Source organism: Aspergillus alliaceus, assembly GCF_009176365.1.
Source record: "Aspergillus alliaceus strain CBS 536.65 unplaced genomic scaffold BDW43scaffold_10, whole genome shotgun sequence".
NCBI lineage: Eukaryota > Fungi > Ascomycota > Eurotiomycetes > Eurotiales > Aspergillaceae > Aspergillus > Aspergillus alliaceus.
In genome coordinates, this window is record NW_022474693.1 from 625,143 (window position 1) to 648,124 (window position 22,982).

Sequence of the window (22,982 nt, forward strand, 5' to 3'; positions counted from 1 at the left end):
GGTGATATATAACCAACCATGTCTGTTGCGAAAGTATTCGAAGCAGCGCCAATGCTGCATCCGCCGCGTCCTTCAGCAAAGGTGACCTGCCGCTTCCTCCTAAACGGTAAGTACATCCCAGTCGGCGACCTACATATAGAATGAATGCCTGATAGAGCTAACACGATGTCACAGAAAGGTCATCATCGTGGCATGTATGGACGCCCGATTAGGTGAGCACCGACTATCCATCCATATTCTTATATAAACTGACAGAGAAGGTGATCCTGCCCGCGCCCTCGGTCTAGAAGAGGGCGATGCCCATGTCACCCGGAACGCCGGTGGTCGCGTAACAGATGCCCTGCGTACTATCATCATCTCCCAGCAGTTATTGGGTACACGGGAGACTGTTGTTGTGTATCATCTATGTTGAAGCAAATGGCACTTGCGACGAAGGGTCCATATCATTGCTGATAAAGTTAAGCATATGCTGTTTGTGATTTCTACTGACTGTGGGATGACAACTTTCACTGATGAGGTGCAACGGAACAAGGTCAGATCGGACCTTCGTCAGAGCGCGGATCATATTGCTTTCTTGCCGTTTGGGGATCCGAAGCAGAGCGACCTTGATGATATCAAGGTGTTGGGAGAGAGTCCTTTGGCTTGGATGTGCCTATCTCGGGTTTTCTGTATGAGGTTGAGACTGGAAGGATTATTAGGGTTGAGGGAAATTGGTGGGTTGGGATGGACAATATGTACTTTGCTCATCTGTGGGTCTGTAGGTAATTTCTACATACTCCTAGGTTATACTACTCTGTGGGTATCGCACTATCATTCCAAATTTGAGCTAACTTAATCGCTTCACCTATGTATGTATATTCTCACTTAATATTGGCATGGATTGTAGGGGTCTGGACACATGTCCTGGTTGGGAAAAGACTCCATATTCTTCCGATACAATCCCTAACCACTCGTGTACTCGAGATATTAATCCGCAAACGATTGTCCAATTTGGTGATTATTTAATGCCCAGTAAATTAATACTGCTCGAGAATGATAATGCTGATTTAAATAATCTAAATCAGTTTAAAAATTTGAGGAGGACAGGCGGATACACGGAAACTTTCACTATACAGTAAAACTACCAATGATGATCGGGAGCTGAGCTTAGGACCTTCCAACCCCGTTAGCTCAGGCGAAAACTGACGAGGCTCCGATCCTACTTCGTCTCCGGATTGTCTCCGCGAAGAGACTGCCTTACCCCGTGGAAATCTCACCCTCTTCCCTTCTCCAACATTTACTGCAGCCCCCAATGGTATGGTAAGGATTAGGTTGGTCAAGATGCCTCGCGCCCAGCGAGCTACAATGAACCCTTTTCATGCATTGATACCTCTCTTCCCTCTCTTGGCCCTTGTTCAAGGTGAGTGCCCATGTTCCCCTACAGGGCAGTACAGTACAGTTCATGCAAACAACCGCAGTCTAAGACTTACTTACTAAACCGCATCGCCCTTTCTTTGAGAAAGCATCCCACTAATCCATCTATTCAATTACCCAGGCCTCAAGGTCCTCCAGCCAACCCCAGGCCAAGTAATCAATGCCCTGGACAGCCTACTAGTGCGATGGGATTGCAACTCCTCAACCGACCCCCCAGCAGCAGCTCTCCAAGTCAGCCAAAAAAACAAACGAAACCGCCAATGAGGCAAAGGTCCAACTCAGCAGCAGCTCCGTGACCTTAGGCCCTGAATACCTCACAGACTACTTAGGTCCGTCGGCGTATGTCCAGTTCTGGAACACCGACTGGCAGCAGGTCTCGTCCCCCACACTGCTCGCCGCACTCTCCTATTTCACCGTGACCTCGGAATTGCCCACCAGTACTACTACTGAAAGGTCGGAGACTGGCACAAGTGCTTCGCTCTCGACTGAAGCGTCTAGGATAACTGTCACTGTTACAGCGAAACCAACTCCCACGGCCCCTGAGCCCACGGGGCCCCCGGTGTCCACGGAGCGCACGGGGCAGGAAAACGGGGGTGGGTTGTCTACGGGTGCGAAGGCGGGTATTGGCGTTGGGGTGGCGGTTGGGTCGATTGTGGTTATTGCGGCTGCTGGGTTTCTTTGGTGGTGAAGGAGGAGGAGGAGGAGTAAAAAGGGGGTTGGTGAGGAGGTTCGGGCTGAGCTGCCAGGTGTGTCTGCTCCTGGTCCGAAGAAGGAGGCTGCGACTGGACCTGCGGTTGGGGACACCACTGGGCCTCCCGTAGAGCTTCCAGGTACGACGAATCATGGGTCTTATGAATTATCTGCTTGATGGGTTGGTGCGCTTGGTGCATGGTTGAGGTGCTGTGATGGGTCTGGATGCCAATCGAGACTGGTGACTTGGATAGTGCGAGAGAGGGTATTTTCTAGTATGATTCGATTCTCTGGGACGACCCGTTCTGTTCTCTTCGTTGGATGTCTGATGGCATGGAACTAATACGATCTTATACCCTTCTGTTTTGGATATTAACTCGACAACATTTTAATTGCACTGCGATTATCTCGGAGCCTTCTACTACAATACTGATTAGTCGAATGGAACATCCACTTTAAATATCAAAGTTATGAGATAGATGTGACAATTTAATGCGCATTGATCATAACCCCACAGCATCTAGTAAGATGAGTTTCCATATCCACTAGAGCGCTCGTTCGATCCGTACGAGTCATCCCGGGTGTTGTTCGAGCCATAAGAGCCAGACCCAGAGGATCCATAGCTGTTATCATTTTTCGAACCGTAGGCGTTACCAGAGGAACCATAAGAGCTGCTATCGTTGTCACGACGACTAGAACCATAGCTATCATTCTTGGAGCCATAGGTGCTCTCGTTATTGGATCCATACGAGTTGTTGCTATCGTTCTTAGAACCGTAGCTACTCTCGTTCTTGGATCCATAGGAGTCATTGGAAGAACCATAGCTGCTCTCCTTCTTCGAATTGGAGTTACCGGAAAACCCATAGCTGTTGTCGTTGTCATTGTCACGACGGCTAGAGCCAAGGGGACCAGAGGATCCATAAGAGTTGCTGTTCTCGTTCTTGGATCTGTAAGAATCATTAGAAGAGCCATAGCGGTCATTCTTCTTGGAGCCATAGGAGTTATCATTATCGTTATCGCGACGGTTAGAGTTAGAGCTGTGAGAGCCACTGGAAGAACCGTAGCTGTCGTTCTTGGAGCCGTAGGAGTCGCTAGAGGACCCATACGATTTGCTGTTGTCATTGTTGCCGTACGAGCCGGATGATCCATAGGACTTGTCGTTATCGTTATCACGGCGGTTAGAGCTGTGGTTCTCCTTCTTTGAGCCGTACGAATCGCTGGAGGATCCGTAGCTGTTATCATTCTTCGAACCGGAGTTGCCCGATGATCCGTAGGTGTTGTCGTTCTTGGAGCCGTACAAGCCGCTGGTAGAGCCATAGCTGTCCTTCTTCGAGCCGAAGGAGTTATCATTGTCATTATCATTATCACGGCGGCTGGAGCCGGATCCGTAGCTATCGTTCTTCGATCCTGATCCGTAGGAATCGCTGGAAGAACCATAGGTATCCTTCTTTGAGTTGTATGAATCGTTGTTGTGGTGCTTAGTGCTGGAGTTATTGCCCGAGCCGTAGGAGTCGTTCTTGGATCCGTAACTGTCATTGGATCCGTAGGAGTCATTATCCTTGCGGCTGTTGGAGCCGAATGGATCATTGGAGGAACCGTAGTTGTTGTCCCGGTTGGAGGACTATGCGGGCGTTAGTGGTTGCGGGTGTTTGTTTGGACTTTGTCTCTTACGCCGTAGCTATCATTCTTGGACTGTGAATGCAGTGTTTAGTCAGAGTGAAATGTATCAATTAGAGTGAAGAGTAGCCTTACACCGTAGGAGTCGCCGCCTAGGCCGGAGGACTAAGGGGGTGTTAGTACTGTGTCAAAGAAGACTCGGTGTAGATGTCAATGGCGTAGCATACCCCGTAGGAGTCATTGCCTTGGCGAGACTAAAGAGCGTTAGGACAAGTGGTAGCAAGTAGTAGGAACGGGCAAGACATACACCATAGCTATCATTTCCGCTGGAGCGGTTGGAGCTCTGTACGACAGTCCATGTCAGTATCTACTATTCCAATTGGAAGAAGTGTGCATACGTAGTCATTGTCACGGTTGTTGTAAGACATTGTTTATGACTTGTATTGAGGAATTTGCAGGACGAAGAAGAAGAAGAAGAAGAAGAAGAAGAAGAAGAATTGGAATGCAACTGAGAGAATGTTCAGATGTAGGGCAGGGATATCGAGACAAGGTGAACACAAACAGACCAGGGGCTCCATTATTTATACCACAATCAGGGGGTCATGAGGGCATGAGGGGCAGGTCCATGTCGCTACCGTTCTTGCTCGTACAGGCAGCGATTTCCGGAGAACCCGCTTATACCTTTCAGCTCATGAGGGGCAGAAACACGCTATGGAAGCGTCCGCAAATGAACAGATCTGGAGTGGGCACGATCCCATCCCAGCAGATCGAACGATGTGGCAACGTACGGCTGAGATGGCGGAATTGGACGATATGATTGGCCCTTTTGGTACGGATCAGGGGTCTAGGTCTCTTCTTCTAGACTAGTAGTCCAGCGACCCAGAGATAAACAAAGAGGTCAGCCACACTCCTCCCGCGTGGATTTGTGGCGCAGCATCAAATTTAGGGTTCAAGGAGAGAGTCATAGACTCCCTCCATGTTCCCTCTTGGGTTTCTTGCAGGAAAAGATGGACTTACTTCCCTTCGAACCCCTTTAGTATCTAGGTCATACGATGCTCAGCAATTCATTAGCGTGCAGCGTAGTTCATTCTCCACTTGGTCTGATAAGGCAGCAGAAATCTAGATTAATCCCGTTGGAGGGGTACCTCAACTGACTTTGGCTAACACGCCCGCGCTCTAGCATTAAGTTGGTAGATTTGGCGAATTACGGAGTACTACAGCCCTCTTTTGTCTATTTCGCTTCAAGGTCATGCGGGGAATAAATACAGAAATCCAGGAGATATAACTCGTATCGATTAGTATGTCATTACCAGGATTTCAAGCAGCCAGAGTCCAGTAGTATAGTAATGCGCTAACAAAAAGCCAAGCGTTCATGGAGGGGACATCAATTGGACAATTGCAACCGAGCTGAGACATGCAGATAGAGATCATCTCTCAACGTTTTCATCCATGTGGGTGATTTCTCGCAGGGGCTTGGTGGCGAGCCCCACAGCTAGAGAGCTGAGCAGTACTGTTGTTCTTGACTAGCGTCCAGCACCTCTAGTCCATTGGCCTTCGGAAAGTACGGCTGATTATTGGCCTGGTTCATAATATCTCTTGAAGACGTTCAAAACACGTTATAGATCTCACAGAGAACAGCAAACCATATCTCTCGGTCAACTCGTGAATGGCGATAAAACTCAGGTTTGGACGAAATTTTCTAAGATCAACCATGACTTCTGAGGCAATAAGATACAGAAAAGAAGTCTCTTGTCACCATGTCCGTGAAGAAGGTTAGGTAGTGAAGATAGGGAGTGGGTATCAATTTTGCTTGAGGATTCAATTTTGTCATCATATAAATGAAAGTCGTGCCAAACCGCGTTAGATTTTCCTTCTGATTTAGATAGGATATCAGAACACAGTATTTTCTCCTTAATACCCCGATGAGTGAATTACGAGGATGAAAAGGTTCATTTTACTATTAAGAGAAATAGCGAAGCCTCCCCTCCGATTCAAAAATATACCACCAGAGGCGACATGGACACATGCTTGATAGGCTTAAGGTCCCCTAGCAAGAAGACGAACAAAAACCAGTATCACGGAACCAGGTACAACGAGTCCTTCTATATTAAACTGGCACATCATCAGTGGCTTGGCCTATTGGCTCCAGTATAATATGCAACGGCCATGACCTGGACATGCAACTCGAGAGAAAGCCGCTAACGTTTGTCGCAGCTATTTATCCACATACCTTATTCCTAAGGCTGTCTACTCCTGGGCGGACAAGAAGTGAACAGGATTTACACTAATGTACAGCAGATTGAGGGTCAAATATTAGAAGATGTAAGATTATGTTCACCTACTGTAGAACTACAGCTAGTACTGCTGCGATGAGCGCTGGAATCAAGCTACATATCTCCAACTGGGATAATTTTGCCTGGGTATTATCTTCTCAGAAACAGGCTTTTAGTTGAAATTTAGCCATGATTTAATGTTCGGAAGTTTCTGGCCGCTAAACGACAGACGATGCGAAAGATGTCGACGCACGTTCTCAGAGTTGTTGTACTAAGGGAAGTGAGATACTTTAAAGAGAAAAAGCCGTTTCTCTAACCTTGAGCTTAATGGCTCGGCATTTATTTAGGTGTTTACTCGGAGATCTATCGTCAATAGCTATAGCGAATGGCAATTTCCCCTGAAAGTCCACAAAGTGAAATGCTTTATCTACTCGACTATTGGCTCTTCTTGTAAGAGTCATAATATCCATCAAACTATAAGGCTCAAAATTCTAAGATCTAGACTTACTACGTATGTAGAAAAACCCCAAGATGCAATGCCGGTCAATAATGACACCATACATTATCAAAGAGTATTATAGGGTCAACACCAACAGCCATTCCTCCCTGCTATCGTGCATTCCATGGTGGGGTTCGTATAGATACAATTGCATAATCACTATGGGGATTGCACCATCAATGATAAGAAATACGATCATTCAGAAAACTACATACAAAAGCTGCGGGTTTAAGTTGATATGTACGCAAGGGATACCAATGACTTGTCAGACAGACAGTACATTTTTATTGAGAAAAAGCAAAATTCTCTTAGCATTTCGACATCATTTTCACCATAACTTGAATAAAGCTCAGACTGAGTCATGAGTAACAAGAAAGAAACGAAGGCTACGACTCGAAGCGTGGGAAAGACCGTCGATGAGAAATATGCAGATGTTACACTACGCATTATCGAACACCATGGGGATGAGTTTGGACCGTTAAGTCCTGAGAAGGAGAAGGCGCTACGACGGAAACTGTACAGACACATTATGGTCTTGCTTTCTGCTGTTAATATTATACTGTTTGTAAGTTTTCTTTCAATCGAGCCGTTCAGTCTAGTTATTTAACAGAGTTCTAGATTGACAAATCTACACTTGGTTACGCAGCGATTCTGGGGCTCTTTGAGGAGACGGGCATTTCTAAAAAGCAATACAATGACCTGAATACTGTATTTTACATCGGTGCGAACTCCCTTTGACGACTATCTCAAAGCAATCGCTGATGAAGCATTCAAGGCTACCTTGCCGCGCAATGGCCCGGACACTATCTACTGCAGCGTCTGCCATTCGGAAAGTTCGTGGGCATCGTCGTGTTTCTATGGGCAGCTGTTATCTTCCTTCATTGCGTAGCGACCAAGTTCGCTGGCTTAGTAGTCCTCCGACTTGCCCTCGGCGCGGTGGAAGCGGTCATTGTACCAGCGATGGAAATGACAATCGGCATGTTTTTCAATCGTCAAGAGCAATCCTTCCTCCAGCCGATTCTCTGGGTCACCTGCCAAGGAGCTCCCGTCGCTGCAGGTTTTATCTCATACGGGTTGCTCTACAGTGAAGGCGTCATTCGTCCTTGGAAACTATTTATGATCATCACCGGCGGGATCACCTTCCTTCTCTCCATCTGGGTCTGGTTCTGCTACCCCAACAACCCTGCTGAAGCCCGGTTCCTGACGCTAGAAGAGAAAGTCCACGTTATCCGACGGGTACACCACTCCAGCCAGAGCTCGATTGAACAGAAGCGGTTTAAGAGATCTCAGTTCATTGAAACTCTGCGCGACCCTGTATCCTGGCTTTTCGCACTGCAGGCCTTCACTCTGATGTACTCGAACAATCTCACCTATGGCCAGCAGAATCTTCTCACGACTTCTCTTGGTGTTTCCCAACTTGGTTCTACGCTCGTTGCTGTCGCAGGAGGCAGTTTTGGCGTCGTGCTCTGTATCATCGCCACCTTCATATTGAAGTGGTTTCCGAAGTATCTGGCCATCCACGGTCTTTTCTGGTGTCTGCCATCTATCGCAGGTGGAATCGGTATGGTGGCAATCCCCTGGGACAATAAACTATCCCTTTTAGCCTGTCTGCTTCTGGCAGGACATACGTACGGTATCACGTATATCATTGCGCTCGGCTGGACGACCTCATCTGCAGCCGGATACACTAAGAAACTCACGCGCAACGTGATGTTTATGCTCGGCTACAGTGTTGGCAATCTTGTTTCACCGCAGATCTGGGTACCCAGTGCCGCACCCAGATACTATGGTGCATGGGTTTCCATGATAGTGGTTAGTTGGGCGGGGACGCCGGCCATTTTGTTCATCATTTGGTTCATTCTGGCACGGCGGAACGAGGAACGGAAGAAATGGATTGCTGGGTTGAGCGAAAGTGAGCGCGAGGAGGGCTGTGTGGAGCAGCTGGACGAGAACGGGCAGATTGTCCGCAGGAAAGTCGACCTAGCAATGCTGGACTTGACTGATTTGGAGAATAAGTTCTTTATTTACCCGCTTTAGGTGTCACAGAAATGCAATCCAGAGGCTTTAGGTATACCAACAGCTGCTCAATAAGTCTAAGTAGTTCATTGCTGGGATTGGTTGATGATCAGCGATGGAAAAATACGGAGAAGTCCACCATTCCCGGTCTTCCACCTCTGAATTAACATAGTCCACGTCATTCTGGGCTCAGGTGAGATTTCCCTTGAGATCGAAAGAGACATATTACATTCACAAGTCAGAGCAGAACGATCTATGGCTCTTCTAATTTGTTGTACATGATTCGTGAGCATAAAGCACCTCCTACATTGGGATGAGTGCATATATGAATCTCTCATTCTCATCGCTAATACCTGCTTTGACCGTACACCCTTCAACATACTATATATAGGCCCTCTCACATCTCAGCGCCCTCCTCGACGAGATATTCACCTACACCGGCGGATACTACATAGCCAAGACCCCATTCCAGCGACTCTTCCTCCCCTTCCTCAAGAAATTTCCTAGGGCACGATCCCCTTCGCGGCATACCCGTCCTAAACGCCTTTCGTGACTGGTTCCAGAACGCAGAGAAGCCCTCCTAGGACGAATTTCACACCATCGACTCTTCTGTGCAATACCGCGTGCCAAACGTCGCATTCCAATACGCCTCTCCCCCACCCCAACTGAGCTATATCTTCTAACGTAGTTGCTTGCATAGTTCATCATCATACCTGACAATCCACACCATGGAACTAGGCATTTCCACTCAGGGGATGGACTCAATCCACCACTTCGTGGAAGCAGCTGGTAAATAAGTTTGTCTGATGAACGACTACTGGAGCTCGCGTAAGGAGAAAAGAGCTGTCAGGGACGGCAATGCGCGGATGCTCAACGTAGTCTCGGTTCTGGTGAAGCAGGAACCTGGTTTATCGGAGGCAGAGACCCTTGAGGCGGTTAGGCAGTTGATAAGGGAGCTTGAAGTGGAGTTGCTTGCTTTTTATCATGCTGTTTCCTCGTCCGGGGATTGTTCTCTGGATTTGAAGAGGTATGTTGAAGCTATTCTTTGGTGGGTTCGGGGTAATTGTCTTTGGAGAGTTACCTGCCCGAGATATAATGCTTGTGATGTGATTTGATAATGGTTGTCTTCTACTTGAGGCATAATTTGAGTGCTGGTTGGAACTTTGCGCTGTGTTTGTAAAGACGAGTGGCCTGCTTTTGTTTTGCCCTTTTCTGACTTCTGATTCTTTTTTATTCTAGTTGTTTGGACATAAGGTAAAACTTGAATATCCCACATTGTTGCTTTCCTGATACTACAGCGGTCTTCCTGTGTCTACCTACGTTTTGGTAATCTCTTCAACCCATATGGGAGTGAATGATCTGCTTCATCCTATTAGCAAGATGCCTCCTTTTGTCTTCACTGTACTCTACTTTATTCATGCTTGGCTTGTCTGCTACATGAGCGTATGTTCAAGTCTGATTCGAGATAATGCTACAAAGCCCACAAGGAATGAACATGAGGCCTGAGTATGCTATTGACAGGATAAATCCATACAGTTCAAAGGAAATATCTAGCGTAGAGATGGGGGCTGTCTCATGGCTATAAGAGTCAATCTGGAACTCGTAAGCCAATCTCTCCCCAAATGGAACTTCAAATTGTCATCCCAATGCCAATCTGTGGTCGCAAAAATCATATGCTCAAGAAACTGTTGATAGCCCTTCGCTGGAACCAATACTCCAAAATAATGCAATTACCACTCCCAGTAACCCAAAATATAGAGGTAGACTCCGAGCAAGAGAACAAGAAGAGGTTAGATGGGAACTACATAACAGTCATAAGTCGTAGAATCTGTGATGAGAGTATTCATCAAACTTAGCAAAATGTCAAGAGAGATAAATGCGGAGCTATGCACAGTTAGCATAAGTTTCATTTTTGAGTGAGGGGAAATAAAAAGGGTTCAATAACATACCTTTTGCTTCACAGGAGCGCGGCAAAGCGGACAAACCACCGACGCCTTCGGTCGCATTCGATCTGACCGCGAATGCTGTTCAGCACACCAACGACAAAGAATCGCATGCCCGCAAGGAATGAGAACTGTATCCACAAGCTGGCTCATGCAGATTTTACACTCGAGGTTGACATTCAGTTCCTCATCGTCCTTTGGCTCTGGGCGCCCATCTTTTTGATCATCTAAGCCTTTACAGTGCGAGGCCGCTTCCTCTTGCTGCCGACGATGATGTCGAAGGTAGTCTTCCTCGTATAAATGCAGCCGATGATGTTCACTGGATCGTGCGGAACGCAGCATCTCTCTCATGTGGAGTCTCCGAGCGAGTTCTATTTGCTCCTGCTGAGTGAGTGGCGGTGGGTAGTGAGCCTCACCCCCCGCAGTAGGTAAAACCTGCGGCACTGCAGTCACCGCAGAGTGGCTTCTCTGAATCTGTGGGGAAGGCACATTCAAAGAATTGGAGTCTCTCATAGGTCGAGCTCGCACGTACAGATTCTGCGAATTGGACCGTGTATGTTGCTGCTGGACAGGAGGGGCGCTTGAAGTAATACTATGGTTACGATGCTGCCGCCTATGATGGATAGATGTTGATGTGGGCGACACCCCCGCTTGCGGAAATTGACCATATTGGCGAGGCCGAAATGAAGTCTGTCGATTAAGCGAAGGAACTGCAGGGGCATCTAGTCTCGTTGGGCCTGCTGTCGCCGGCTGAGTGTTGCTAATTTGAGGGACCTGTACCATATTTTGATATGGAACATAGTGCTGCAAGCCCTGAACCTGATGGGGGAAAACAGATTGATAGTAAATATTTGGAGATATGACTGGCGGCAAGGCTTGTCCGGTAGCAGCGGAGGGGTTTTGGAAGCCCACGTGCGAGTTCTCGGACCACCGATGGCCATTATTCCCGTACTGATTCTGTTCAAGGTTGGTCACATTGGCTGACCCAGTAAATTGATACTGTGTACTCGGGGAGATGTCATTGCCGTTGAGATATTGTGAGGGTAGTGTAGTAAATTGTTCATAGGCCCGAGAGAGGGAGGGGCTGCTGTCCGTCGTAGATGCTCCAAACATCTGTGAACCGGGGATGTCTAATCATCGGTTAGCGATCCCACGAGATAGGAGAAGAAATTACTCACACAAACCACTGGCCGCATCAGGGAGGCCGTGCGGGATGTGCGGGCTAGGATTAGCGGCCTGCGCGCTCAGGACGTTATGGTTTGTAGCATTCTGCATGTTTAGCGATCCAGAAGAATCCACGTTCCCATGATCATTTGTGACCAAATGCGAAAAACTGGGGTTTATACTGGGGATCTCGGGTATAACGCTCGAGTCCCAAGAGTTCGATACAGCAGGCTGCGCCATCGGGTGCGCTTCCGATAGCAATTGCAAGTTATTAAGGATTGTTAACGTCCCGTGATAGATGGCCCGGAGCTCCTCTCGGAGAGTTTCGATGTTATTAGACTGGGCTAAGCGACGATGTTGAGGTGCTGTGGCAAAGGATGTTCGAGAGGTATGGGAGATGCGGTTGGCTTCGAACACGATAGAAGTACCAGAAGGCACCTCAGATAACGGGCGATTGGTACGGGAAAGTAGCGGCGGATGGGGATTACAAGTACCCCAATATTCTAAATCACAAGACTCGGACCGGTGAGCGATCTAGACAGTGAAGGGTGAAAACCAGAAATGCACTAAATACACATGAAAGAATCATGGATAAGCAAAACCGCATAGAAAAGCAATGGAACACGAAATTTGTGCAAGGGTAGGTACTATAATAACGGAAAGACGGACCCTCACACTTCCAGCAGTATCTGGGACGAGTTATAACTGCACTATTCTGTAAGATGTTGTCATCTACAGCCGATCGATTTCTTTCAGAAGGATCCGAACAACACAACGCACACAAGCAACAAATCGAGCTCAGATGACGACAGCCAATAGCATGCTTGTGAATACAACTAGAACTGGTAGATGAAGGAAACCAGGTATTCATGTTTCACTGCCAGTTGACACCAAAGCTATTCGGTGGGCGGACGAAGCAGGTATTTAAATTCGCTGCTTATGACTTATGACCATGTCGTAATCATATCCAACTGATGACAAGGCGACAGGTTAACCAGAATATATGATCATGCGAAGCCTGAGTTCAAGGCTGGAGCGTCGAAGATAATGAGATAATAACAGGCGGCAAACTCAAAATTTGGTCCAAGTAGTTATACGGCGACTAATGGCGACACAGAGAAGGCATGATCTTGCCTAGGCCCACACTCTCCAGTGAGATAGCGATTCGGATGACAAGAATAACCACGAAAGTCGAACTGGAGCGGCAACGAGAAGCTACCAACAAGCAACCCTATCGCTCAGGAGATTTTAGAAGACGTCGATTAGGCGCCTTGGTTTGACTGTTGTCTGTCCGTCTTTTTTCCCCCTGACTTTCTTTTTACTGTCTTCTTCTTATTTTTTTTTTCTTTCTCAAAGTTCTTCAATCGGGTCCAACTGCGGGGAGACGAACGGAACGCAACCTTGAAAAGAAGCTGACAGTCTGATGTCTGGACAACGTTGACAGCTCTAGACCTTAGCCCGGGCGATTCGGGAGGACAACATCAAGCGCCTAACACCAGACTGCACCTAAGGGGCGAAAAAATAAAATAAAAAAGAATCACCAGGAATGGGCAAGGGTCATTAGCCTCGGCGCCTAGAAGCCCACCATGGAAGGTCTGCCCTGTTCTATCCAATTAGTAAGGTCTCCCAACCGAGTCTAGTTGCAGGGGTGGGGGGTAAGGTCGTTGGTAAAGAAAAAGCAAAAGAGGGAGAGAAAGCTGAAACTCTGAGTGCTGAATCGAGAAAGTAAGAAAAGGCTCGAGCCTATATCAGTGTTAAGCCCCGCTCAGGACTATCCAAGAAATATGATAAATCAAGCTACGGATATATTATCATATAAGGGTCCGTTCGACGTATATGGATGGTCGCAAGGGAAAAATAAATAAAAAGCAAAGGAGGGGAACGGGAGGACGAGAAATACAACTCACAAAGACCACAAGGAGCGTCAGCGAGCCGAGCGATCCACCACTGCAAGACCAGGGAGTTCAGCCGACCAGAGTTGCATGAGCAATGAGAATAAGGATGTCATGATGATAAGAGTAGGACTAGACCGAGATTGGCACGAGGTCCCGAATCAACCGATCGGCGACTACAACGGGTAGTAGTGGGGAAAAGGATGGAGTGCTAGTACTGTGAGTGGAATTCCGAATGTTTGTCCTTCGTAAGTTGGGTTTACTGATTACAGATACTATTATTTAACCTCGATTAGGAAGTTAAGTTTGGATCGTTTGCTTTCAGTATGTTGAAATAGGTTTGTCTGGTTTGGTTGTATTGGTTCTTCCGACGTCATCAGTTCGCTTCTCTATTTACCGTGACTCCACTTTTTCTCCCTTTAACTCCGCCAATTCTCCAACTCCACTTCAAAGCTCGGGAGGTGCTACTCTGTCGGTAGTACTGCTGGGTTAGTAAATGTTTTCAAACTTCCTAGAATTTTCAGTTTCAAGCCTGATCCTCTCCTTCTAACCTGTTCACCATGACTAGGGAATCAATCAATCCATGAGACTTGGCCGGTGGCTGTCTGTGCGGCCAACCCTTATATCGGTTCCAACCAACCTAACCAGAATCTCAATGTCCACTTTCACTATTCCTTGTGACCATGGCCAGCAATCCCTGTTGGTGGATTGTACACCTGATCTCAACAAGGATACCCTCTTACGGTTCCCGGCTTTCCAGATCTGGCTATCTACCCTGCAACAATCGTTAAAGCAGCAACAACACCCCTCACATGAGTTTCACAAAGACCCTTATGTCCTACGCAAAATTGATATCCAAGCCGTGGACTTTTTCAAGGGCGGACGGTTAGGTTTCGTGAAATTGAAGGCAGATGTGTCAAACAAGAGCGGCGAGTCACTCCCAGGGAGCGTTTTTCTACGCGGAGGTAGTGTAGGAATGCTGGTAGGTGCTTTCAAATTATTCACCCTTTTTCGCTGCTACGAAAATGGCTAATGACCACCTTGGTTGGTATTTCAATAGCTCCTTCTCCAACCAGATGACGTACATCCATCAGTGGAAGATGAGAAGCGAGCGATCCTGACTATCCAACCCCGCATTCCTGCCGGCTCCCTTGCTTTCGCCGAAATCCCTGCTGGAATGCTTGACGATAGCGGGTCTTTTGCCGGAGGCGCAGCAAAGGAAATACAAGAAGAAACTGGTTTAACTATTCCCCAAGACGAGCTTATTGATATGACCTCGCTCGCATTGCAATCAGTTGCGGAAGCCAATGATGTAGAGAGTTTACGAAAGGCCGTATACTCATCGCCCGGTGGAAGCGACGAATTTATTCCCTTGTTCTTGTGTCAGAAGCGCATGCCGCGTAAGGATATCGAAAGCCTGCAGGGGAGGTTGACCGGTCTACGCCAGGATGGGGAGAAGATCACGTTGAAAGTGGTCCCTCTCAAGGAGTTGTGGAAAGCGGGTTTGCGGGACGGAAAGACACTCGCATCGTGGGCGTTGTATAAAGGACTCAAAGAGGAGGGGAGAATATGACTTAGATTGGGGCCTTCCCCTCGTGTCCGAGTCATCGCGTCATCATAGGGCTTTCAGCAGAATATTGAATGGATACCAGCATGCGCTTCAAATTAACCTGTCTAACGGCGCTAAACTTTATCTAGAAACGAGGCATGAAAGACGCTTGGGATCTCAGCTGCTCAAACCTACAGTTTCCACTTCTGTGCAATTTCGATACCTTCCGCTATTGTTCCTACACGGGCATCAATAGCGTAGCCTTCAGCCTCCAGATTCTTCATTTCTTTGAATAGCGAGGCTAGCGGCACTGTGAAGCATTCGATGAATTCATTTTCTTCGAGCTCTGGCTTCGGGTTTTGGTTCTCCGGCAGGGACATATCTACCCGGACATGAACCATGTTGAGACTAGTGTTACAAAATCCGGGATCTGCGATCGCATCCGTCAGCAATCCCCACTCATACTCTGTGGAATGCACCTAGACACCCCACGTGCAGTCAGATGCGAAAGGACCATCGTACCATTGTACATCACAGTACTTGTTTGTTCAGCCACTCCCACATAGCCGGTTTCCTCTTTGAGTTCGCGCACGGCACATTCTTCCACCGTCTCACCTGCATCAATGAGACCGGCCGGAACTTCAATTACCACTTTATCGATGGGAGGACGATACTGTTTCTGGAGAAGAAGCTCTGGTCCTGTCGATTTGTTGAGAATAGTCACGATTCCAACGCCGTCGATTTCGCAATTTGCCGGACGTGTCTAAAATTGCAATTACATGTCAGCCTAGATCTGGTTAAAGTATCTCTGTCGTAGCCCTGCATACGCATTCCTTCGCGTATAAGCAAGGGGGTGGCAGCCTTGTCGCGTATCGAGCTCTGGGTTTGGAGCCCAGCAATGAGGAGACAAAGGACTGGAAGAATCTCACCTGCCGCTCCGCTGACTCCCATGTTCGTTCTACACCGGTAGGATCACGGTAGGTAGTTTTGACTAGTCTTGTCCATCTAGCTTCGTTAGGGTCCTATAGGTAAAAACACCAACATCAGTATCGCGCTGCAACTGCTATACGCCCAAAGCTCGTAACAACAAACAACAACCCAATAACCAAACAAAGCCCACTAATATCCGGAAACCCCTCAAAAAGATACATACCAACGGCCCCCTAGTAAGGATTTCCGACTTCAAAGATTTTGGATCTGACATTATAGCTTGACGACAAGCTCTATGACGAAATAACGGGCAAATACGTTTAATCTAAATCTATCCCCAATTAATACAATTAACATGTCAACCCCCGTATAAGGGTAATCCAAAGGAAACTCACCTATCGAAGCCAAGTACAAGTACCCGGGGTTACCTATGAAGTCACTTCGGGTGAGTAGTTAGTAGCGGAGTACGTATATAGCTCAGGGACGATGTTAAGCTAGAGGGACCCCTCTTTTGGCGCCTCTTATCCGGCAAAGGGCTAGCCCTAATCTTATCTAGTACTTAGCGTATGTAGAGCCAGGCTGTGAGTTACTATCTATAAACCCCATACTTTGAGTAGAATGGGGCTTATGGATATGGTTCGGGATATGATAAATTTTGCTTTCGGGTATCTACTGAGAGGTGATCCCATTACTCTTTAGGAAGCGTAAGCGCGCACCGTAAGGGTGACGTGTTATGTTCTATACCTGACAGTCCATCTAGTACGCGCTGTTGATTCTATACTAGCGCATATTGCTACAGGAAGACAGGGGTTTAGAAAAAGGTTCGTTAGCAAAATGCAGGCTGTAGCACACGCTAGTGAATAGACCAAGTACGCACCCGTCTAGTATCTTGTCGGCTCCTGGCGTCGATCTGTAGCGTAAAGGGATAAATCGGGGAATAAGACCCTTTAGGTTAAGCCCACAATCTAGCTTAGACTAGGTAGTGACGGTTGACCTGACGCGATATGGAACATGTGAAAGATGTGGGTTTGCGCTTTCTCCCAGATTTCCTTGGTTAGGTGCATTTGGCGATGCCTCGGTGGTGTTGGCCGTGTTCGTTGACGTACATATCGTGGGCTGCCGCTACCGTTTTATCCCGTCTACTAGGAAGATAATTGAGGCATCGGGAAGAAATTGTTGGGAATATTTTATATTGTTTGTCTATGGCTTGTAGACGTGCTAACTATGTATCTTGTCCATGGAACCTGTCTATGGATGAAGTTGAATAGTGTCTGATACATGGATCTGACTATTGAGTAGAAGGGATCGTGGTAAAGGAAAGCGGTCGAGATTAGGAAAGAAAAAGGGACGGTCACGTCTTTGCGCCAATCTGCAAACGCGAACACCGTGCAGAAGGGAAAGCGGGCAGTAAGAATTGAAGGAAATAGTCGGAGTGAGAAATTAAGTTGGATCGAAGAAAACCGCGCATGCTTAAATGATCAACGCGCTTGCTATCATAACTTCGTGTCGAAACTCGGAAAAGAGCTAACAACTGGTGAGATTACTAGCCTACTCGGCCGATTCGATTTGTTCGAGACAGTTTTGGAATTCGGACCAGTCCTTCATGATGACTTTGGCGCCGAGATCCTGAAGGAGTTTAGTCATTTCGATCTTCTTTTCATCGCCGGGATAGCTGCCAACATAGCCGATAACGTGGATGCCGGCACGGATGGCGCTCTGAGCACCAGACTTGCTGTCTTCAACAGCGACAGTCTCTTTAGGCTTCTTGTTGCACTTTTCAAGGGCGTGGAGGTAGATAGCCGGGTCGGGCTTAGAGGTGGGCTTGGGGAGCGAGGTCGCAGCACTGAAAACCATGTCTTCATCAAAGAATTTGTCCTGTCCGACTTTCTTGATGGAAGCCTGGACACGACGCAAAGCAGATGAGGAGACGACTGCGAGATGGTACTTCTTTGACTTGAACAGCTTCTCAAGTTCCTCATTGGCACCAACACAAGGCTGAGCTTTAGCTTCAAGCTTGGCAATGACCTTGTCCTCCTCCTTCTTGACAAATGCTTCGAGCTCCTCGGCGGGCATCTCAAAGTTGTACTTGGCTTGAAGGGAGATCATCATCCCGCGGAAGTTCTGACCAACGAAGTCCTGGATCAGCTGCTCCCCCGTGTAGCGATCCGAAATGCCACGCTTTTCCAGAATCTCATTTGTAAGATCGGCGCACGCCTCAAAGGCCAACTCTTCGGAGAGGACCAAAGTGTTGTCGCAATCAAAGAAGATTTCAGTGATCTGCAGGAGTATAGTAGTTAGTCTGCTGTGGTTGTGCGGCATAAGGTATTAAAGAAGCTTGTGGTTATCTAACCTGAGGCATGATGACAGTAGTGTACTCTTTAAGTAAAAGAGCAGTAAGAACGGATTGGAGATGTAGGGAGAGATATATTGAAGTGGTGGTCTATGATAGATTGGTAGGGGAGTGGATGTGAGGAAGGGGGAGGGATGGTAAAAAAAAAAAAAAAAAAGTTGAGGGGGTGGAAGCTAAGAGAAGTCGTTCTATGGGGTGAATACAAAGAGACAAACAAGGGACTGTTGTACGCCTTAAGTAGAATCGTGAAAAAGGGGAAATGACCAAGGTTCCGACAATGTCAAGGAACCAAGACCTCGATGCTACACATGGAAGCCCACCGGTGATCCAAAGGGGCCTATCCATACAAATTGAATCCAACAGCCCCTCCGAGCAGGAACGGGAATGGCGGGGCCTGAGGTCATATCGTGACGTTTGCGAGTGCGCAGACGCCTATAATGGCGGCCGAGAGGCGGCGGCCATCGGGTCTGCACAAACGCTACAACCATTCACTAAACTTGAAATAGAAAGTACCCGCTGCCATTACCCTTTCTGGTAATGCGAGTGCCCCTCTTGCTAGCTTTTCTAGGTATGGCTTCGTACCCTGATGGAAATGTAAAGAAACCGAATTGCAAGGCTGCGAATCGCCTGGAATGTTTGCTTAGCATTCTTTCTCTTCCCAACTCTGGTCCAATGGGAGTCAGCACTCTTACTACGCCGGGGGACTTGTTATTTCTTACTTCCTCTGTGTTAGCACTACTGTGTGCGTATGTGCGTACATGTGGGACGGGACAGATCCTGGTGTGCAAAATCTGATACTCGGATCCGGAGCGATAAGCAAGGCTGGAGTAGGGTACTAACGCGGAGGTCTGCATATTGACCACTATACAGTCATTCGGAATGCTCATGCGAGGAAGGAGATAGAGAGCCAATGTAAATGTCCGGAAGACCATGTTCCATCTTTGTTGGATGCCATGTTTTGGTGGTCATTCAGTCAGGAGAGCTCAGCCACGCATCAGCTGATAACGCTTCATTTAGTAATATTATCGTGATGTTTACTTGAAGCCTTTCTTGGTCATCCCAAACAGGACAGTTGAATGACTAAGATTGATAATCCATTATATCCAGCCGACAGCACAATTTACTGGTAGATATCCGGAGAAAGTCTGTTCAAAGCTAGGCAACCGATGCCCTATATCAGCATACATGGTGCATACTAGGTCATCCTGTGCTGTAGGAACGAATCCTGCTATTCTCCACCTGCCCATCTTGAAATCGATCTTTGACCTTCGTGGGGCTTGAGAGCCGAGCCATCATTGGTCAGTTTTGGTGCCCCTCTTTTTTCCACATATGATTCTGGGGGAAGTCAAATAACTGAATCCAAGGGGACATAGCGAGATTAAACGTTCTCATATCTGTTTGCTTTCCCCTCTTGTGACCAACATGGGCGGTGACTCTGACCCTTTCCCCGTATCCGTATCCTCCCTCCTTTTCCCCTCCAAGGAGCAAACCCTCTCCCAAACCCTGTCTTCCCTGCGGCGATCCGCTCTCTCCATTGCAAACCGACTTCATTCGATTGAAACCGACGCCACCTTTGTCCGTGAAGTCGCTGAGTACTACAATCTCCCTCTAGTCGCCAACGAAAGATGTGGCAGCTGGTATATCCCGCCGGACGCCAAAACCGGCAGCGCTTACTTCAAAAGCACGGATGGTCATACGGGCCAATGGGACTTTAGCTTTCGTAGACTAAACCTGCAGATTCTGCCCATTGCTCGGAAGCATGGAGGGTGAGTGAGCGTATCACATTCCTTTCGTGGTCCCTGCTCAGTCCGCTTTTCCTTTGACTAACGCTGACCACCAATGATGTATGCAGCTGCGTCATTGTTGACTCGACTCGTCGGGGAAAATGTAAGTGCTGACTGCCGCTTCATTGAAATTCGGCTTCTCGTGTCACCCTGTCTCACAAGCTTCCAGTGATGCCTGATTCCTTATCCAAGACAGTCCCGATATGGTGTGCGGTGATCAATCGAGCGCTATTTCCTTCCGACACCGCATACCATCCGGTGCAATTCCCGCCGAACTTTTTGGGTGCCTCTGAGGAGTCGCAAATCGAGCACAGGATCGACGGCTTTGTGGAATCTCTCAAGGTAGCCTTATTCCTGTTTTCGGAAAGAGAATGGCCATGCCTCGTTTGATCAGATGCTGATTCGTCTCTAGAGTCTCAAGCTCGATCTAGATGATCTCAGGCAGCAATTGGGACGGCCCATTCGGGTCGCATGGGCGAATCGCTCATATTTCCATCCAAGTGACTTGCAAAAAGGGGATGCATACAATCTCTTTGTTCTCTGCTCCGCCTCTAGACGTGTTCATGGCGCGGAAATGTCCGAGGGTGGTTACATCCAAGGAGCCGGCGACGATAGTGAGGGTTGGGCACACGGGTTGACGCCGCCAGTGTTCTGGGCGCATAAATCCACCCTTGCCACAACGGGAGAGGAAGATCTACCGGAGCTGATTGAGAAGTTGGTAGAGGGACATCGAAAGCTGGACGGCGGCCAGCAAGCTACTTTAATAGCGCCAACTGGAAACTTATACATCAGCCCCACAGACCCTCGATTGAACGAGGGTGGTGCTTACGATTTGGTCATTGATTGCAACGGAAAGCCCGAGGCTTCAGAGGGAAACGCGAAGAGATTAAATCTTGGTTGTGGAGTCTCCAAACTAGGAAGTCGCGACCTACGGAAGCATCTGCACAAGGTCCTGGCCTTCGTCGGTTCTCAGTTGGACTCAAACCCGTCGTTGTCACTACTCATAACATGCGAGTCTGGGAAAGATCTTTCCGCTGGCGCTTTGCTCGCCATATTGTGCCTATGCTATGATGACGAGGGCAAGCATATCCTTTTTCCACATCCAGCTTCGTGCTAACCATGCTACAGGAAAGTTTGCTGGATCGCACACAAAGAACAAGATTGACAAACAATTCATTCGACAGCGACTTGCCTGGATTGTGTCATCAAAACATGACGTTAACCCTTCAAGGTCTACACTTCAATCTGTCAATGCGTTTCTTATGGAACGACCAGATTATTAATAAGTTAAAATTATCTAACACCTGACCTATGATCTGAGTGCAACATTATTCATCATACATGGTTGCATTGATCTATTCGTTTTCAACGGCCTCTACAATGGCTCCAGCACTTCCCTGATCCAAAGCATTTAGCACAGCCATGTCCTCCTCGCTGATTTCAAAGTCAAATACATTGGCATTGGCCACAATCCGCTCGGGGTTATCGGACTTGGGCAGTGGTACCCATCCCTTCTGCAGTGCGTAGCGTACCAAGACCTGTTGGGTTGTCTTTCCATACTTCTTCGCCAGGTCGACAAGCGTAGGATCGCTGGCTTTATAGTTGCGCACGATCGGGGAATAAGCCTCAATGACAATACCATGCTTCTTACAATACGCACAGATAACCCGCTGTTGAGACCAGGGATGAAGCTAGTTAATCCCGATTATCAGCACGATCCCGAGGTCAAGATTTGCCCATAAATCATCACCAGGGCAAACTCACCTCAATCTGATTCACATGCGGCGGCCAAACCTTCGCATATGACTTCATCTCCTCGATATGCTTCACTCCCCAATTACTGACACCGATGCTCTTTGTTTTCCCTTCCTCCAGGAGTCTTTCCAGGGCCTGCCACATTTCCTTCCGACCAGACGCGCCTGAATTGGCGCTATGGATCAGGAACAAATCGACATACCCATCCTGACCCCCTATCTTCTCAACGCTGGCTAACAGCTTATCATAAGTCGCCTCAGGGGAGCCGCCCGGGACAAGGATCTTGGTGGTTACAAAGAGGTCGCTGCGTGGAATGCCCGAGGAGCGGATGGCGTCGCCAACCTCCTTCTCATTTGCGTAGAATTGAGCGGTATCAACATGCCGATATCCTGCCTTCAAGGCATTGAGGGTAGACTGCACGCATTGGCTCGTGGGCGAGCGATAGACACCAAAGCCGAGGCGGGGGATTTTCACCGGCGAGTTGGGGAGGGGTAACAAGTCCGTGATCGCGAGTTTCGTAGCCATCGTGAATAACCAGCTGTGTTCACTATATACACCTAGGAGAGAAAGATTCAGATCCGGATCCAGAAAAAAAGTAAAACAAAGAAAAGGAACCCAAGCCTCAGCAAACCTTACAAACTGAGTCGGTCGCACAGATAGAGCCCTAGAGCTCGAGACTGGGAGCGGAGAGAAGAATGATTCGGCTGTGGTTTGGCGACAGTGCCCCGCCCTGAACCATGATATCATACCGAAACCCCCTCCCGACATTGGACTGCTACTAGTCTTACTCTATCGAGTAAGCAACCTAACTTACCTAAGATGGCGTAATTTACTAACTCATAGTCCTGGAATCTTCTCGGGCTCGGTTACCATCGCTCTGAACTCTCATAGTCTCATCCCATCTGGAGATCGTCGCCCTGGCCTTAACAGAAGTGCCGAATCCGTCCACCTCAACTTTTTGCCCTTGCTTAAACACGGACGCCACGCGGAACGGATTCTACTGCACCACGTGTACATAGTTCCTCTGTACTACTTCCACGTAAGGGATGAGGTTGCCTTGCGATTAACTTTTCTTAAGCTTTACTGTAAATAATATCTAGGGTCCGT

General features: G+C 47.9%; 9 protein-coding genes across 9 annotated transcripts; 4 read left to right on the plus strand and 5 right to left on the minus strand.

The window, feature by feature from the left end:
• Nucleotides 1-18: 18 nt before the first annotated feature.
• Nucleotides 19-2,101, plus strand: BDW43DRAFT_308848 (beta-class carbonic anhydrase; the record flags this gene model as incomplete). The annotated part of the gene is made up of 5 exons (XM_032046581.1): nt 19-110; nt 175-212; nt 261-394; nt 464-619; nt 1,595-2,101. The coding sequence occupies 5 exons, from the start codon at nt 19-21 to the stop codon at nt 2,099-2,101; spliced, it is 927 nt and encodes a 308-aa protein (XP_031902881.1).
• A 522-nt stretch (nt 2,102-2,623) lies between these two features.
• On the minus strand, nt 2,624-4,148 carry BDW43DRAFT_308849 (uncharacterized protein; the record flags this gene model as incomplete). The annotated part of the gene is made up of 6 exons (XM_032046582.1): nt 2,624-3,724; nt 3,775-3,795; nt 3,856-3,885; nt 3,948-3,974; nt 4,028-4,063; nt 4,119-4,148. 6 exons carry the CDS (start codon nt 4,146-4,148, stop codon nt 2,624-2,626), a joined length of 1,245 nt encoding a protein of 414 aa, XP_031902882.1.
• Nucleotides 4,149-6,587: 2,439 nt separating this feature from the next.
• Nucleotides 6,588-8,922, plus strand: BDW43DRAFT_18898 (major facilitator superfamily domain-containing protein). Its single transcript, XM_032038990.1, has 3 exons — nt 6,588-7,057; nt 7,111-7,213; nt 7,268-8,922. Exons 1-3 carry the CDS (start codon nt 6,854-6,856, stop codon nt 8,527-8,529), a joined length of 1,569 nt encoding a protein of 522 aa, XP_031902883.1. The 5' UTR covers nt 6,588-6,853; the 3' UTR covers nt 8,530-8,922.
• A 1,075-nt stretch (nt 8,923-9,997) lies between these two features.
• BDW43DRAFT_19200 (C3HC4 finger protein) lies at nt 9,998-11,989 on the minus strand. The gene is made up of 3 exons (XM_032039028.1): nt 11,630-11,989; nt 10,458-11,581; nt 9,998-10,392 (listed from the first exon to the last, which is right to left on the minus strand). Exons 1-3 carry the CDS (start codon nt 11,853-11,855, stop codon nt 10,372-10,374), a joined length of 1,371 nt encoding a protein of 456 aa, XP_031902884.1. The 5' UTR covers nt 11,856-11,989; the 3' UTR covers nt 9,998-10,371.
• A 2,173-nt stretch (nt 11,990-14,162) lies between these two features.
• BDW43DRAFT_308852 (putative NUDIX family hydrolase) lies at nt 14,163-15,080 on the plus strand (the record flags this gene model as incomplete). The annotated part of the gene is made up of 2 exons (XM_032046583.1): nt 14,163-14,489; nt 14,568-15,080. The coding sequence occupies 2 exons, from the start codon at nt 14,163-14,165 to the stop codon at nt 15,078-15,080; spliced, it is 840 nt and encodes a 279-aa protein (XP_031902885.1).
• Nucleotides 14,894-16,929, minus strand: BDW43DRAFT_19247 (MutT/nudix family protein). The gene is made up of 5 exons (XM_032039037.1): nt 16,382-16,929; nt 16,210-16,317; nt 15,986-16,078; nt 15,579-15,819; nt 14,894-15,486 (listed from the first exon to the last, which is right to left on the minus strand). The coding sequence occupies exons 2-5, from the start codon at nt 16,258-16,260 to the stop codon at nt 15,248-15,250; spliced, it is 624 nt and encodes a 207-aa protein (XP_031902886.1). The 5' UTR covers nt 16,261-16,317; nt 16,382-16,929; the 3' UTR covers nt 14,894-15,247.
• A 605-nt stretch (nt 16,930-17,534) lies between these two features.
• Nucleotides 17,535-18,345, minus strand: BDW43DRAFT_308854 (HAD family hydrolase; the record flags this gene model as incomplete). Its single annotated transcript, XM_032046584.1, has 2 exons — nt 17,535-18,263; nt 18,337-18,345. 2 exons carry the CDS (start codon nt 18,343-18,345, stop codon nt 17,535-17,537), a joined length of 738 nt encoding a protein of 245 aa, XP_031902887.1.
• Nucleotides 18,346-19,510: 1,165 nt separating this feature from the next.
• On the plus strand, nt 19,511-21,635 carry BDW43DRAFT_18909 (initiator tRNA phosphoribosyl transferase family protein). Its single transcript, XM_032038992.1, has 6 exons — nt 19,511-19,634; nt 19,701-20,102; nt 20,189-20,223; nt 20,290-20,462; nt 20,533-21,199; nt 21,249-21,635. Exons 2-6 carry the CDS (start codon nt 19,759-19,761, stop codon nt 21,401-21,403), a joined length of 1,374 nt encoding a protein of 457 aa, XP_031902888.1. The 5' UTR covers nt 19,511-19,634; nt 19,701-19,758; the 3' UTR covers nt 21,404-21,635.
• Nucleotides 21,357-22,800, minus strand: BDW43DRAFT_19087 (aldo/keto reductase family protein). Its single transcript, XM_032039010.1, has 3 exons — nt 22,507-22,800; nt 21,885-22,432; nt 21,357-21,811 (listed from the first exon to the last, which is right to left on the minus strand). Exons 2-3 carry the CDS (start codon nt 22,398-22,400, stop codon nt 21,476-21,478), a joined length of 852 nt encoding a protein of 283 aa, XP_031902889.1. The 5' UTR covers nt 22,401-22,432; nt 22,507-22,800; the 3' UTR covers nt 21,357-21,475.
• Nucleotides 22,801-22,982: the final 182 nt, after the last annotated feature.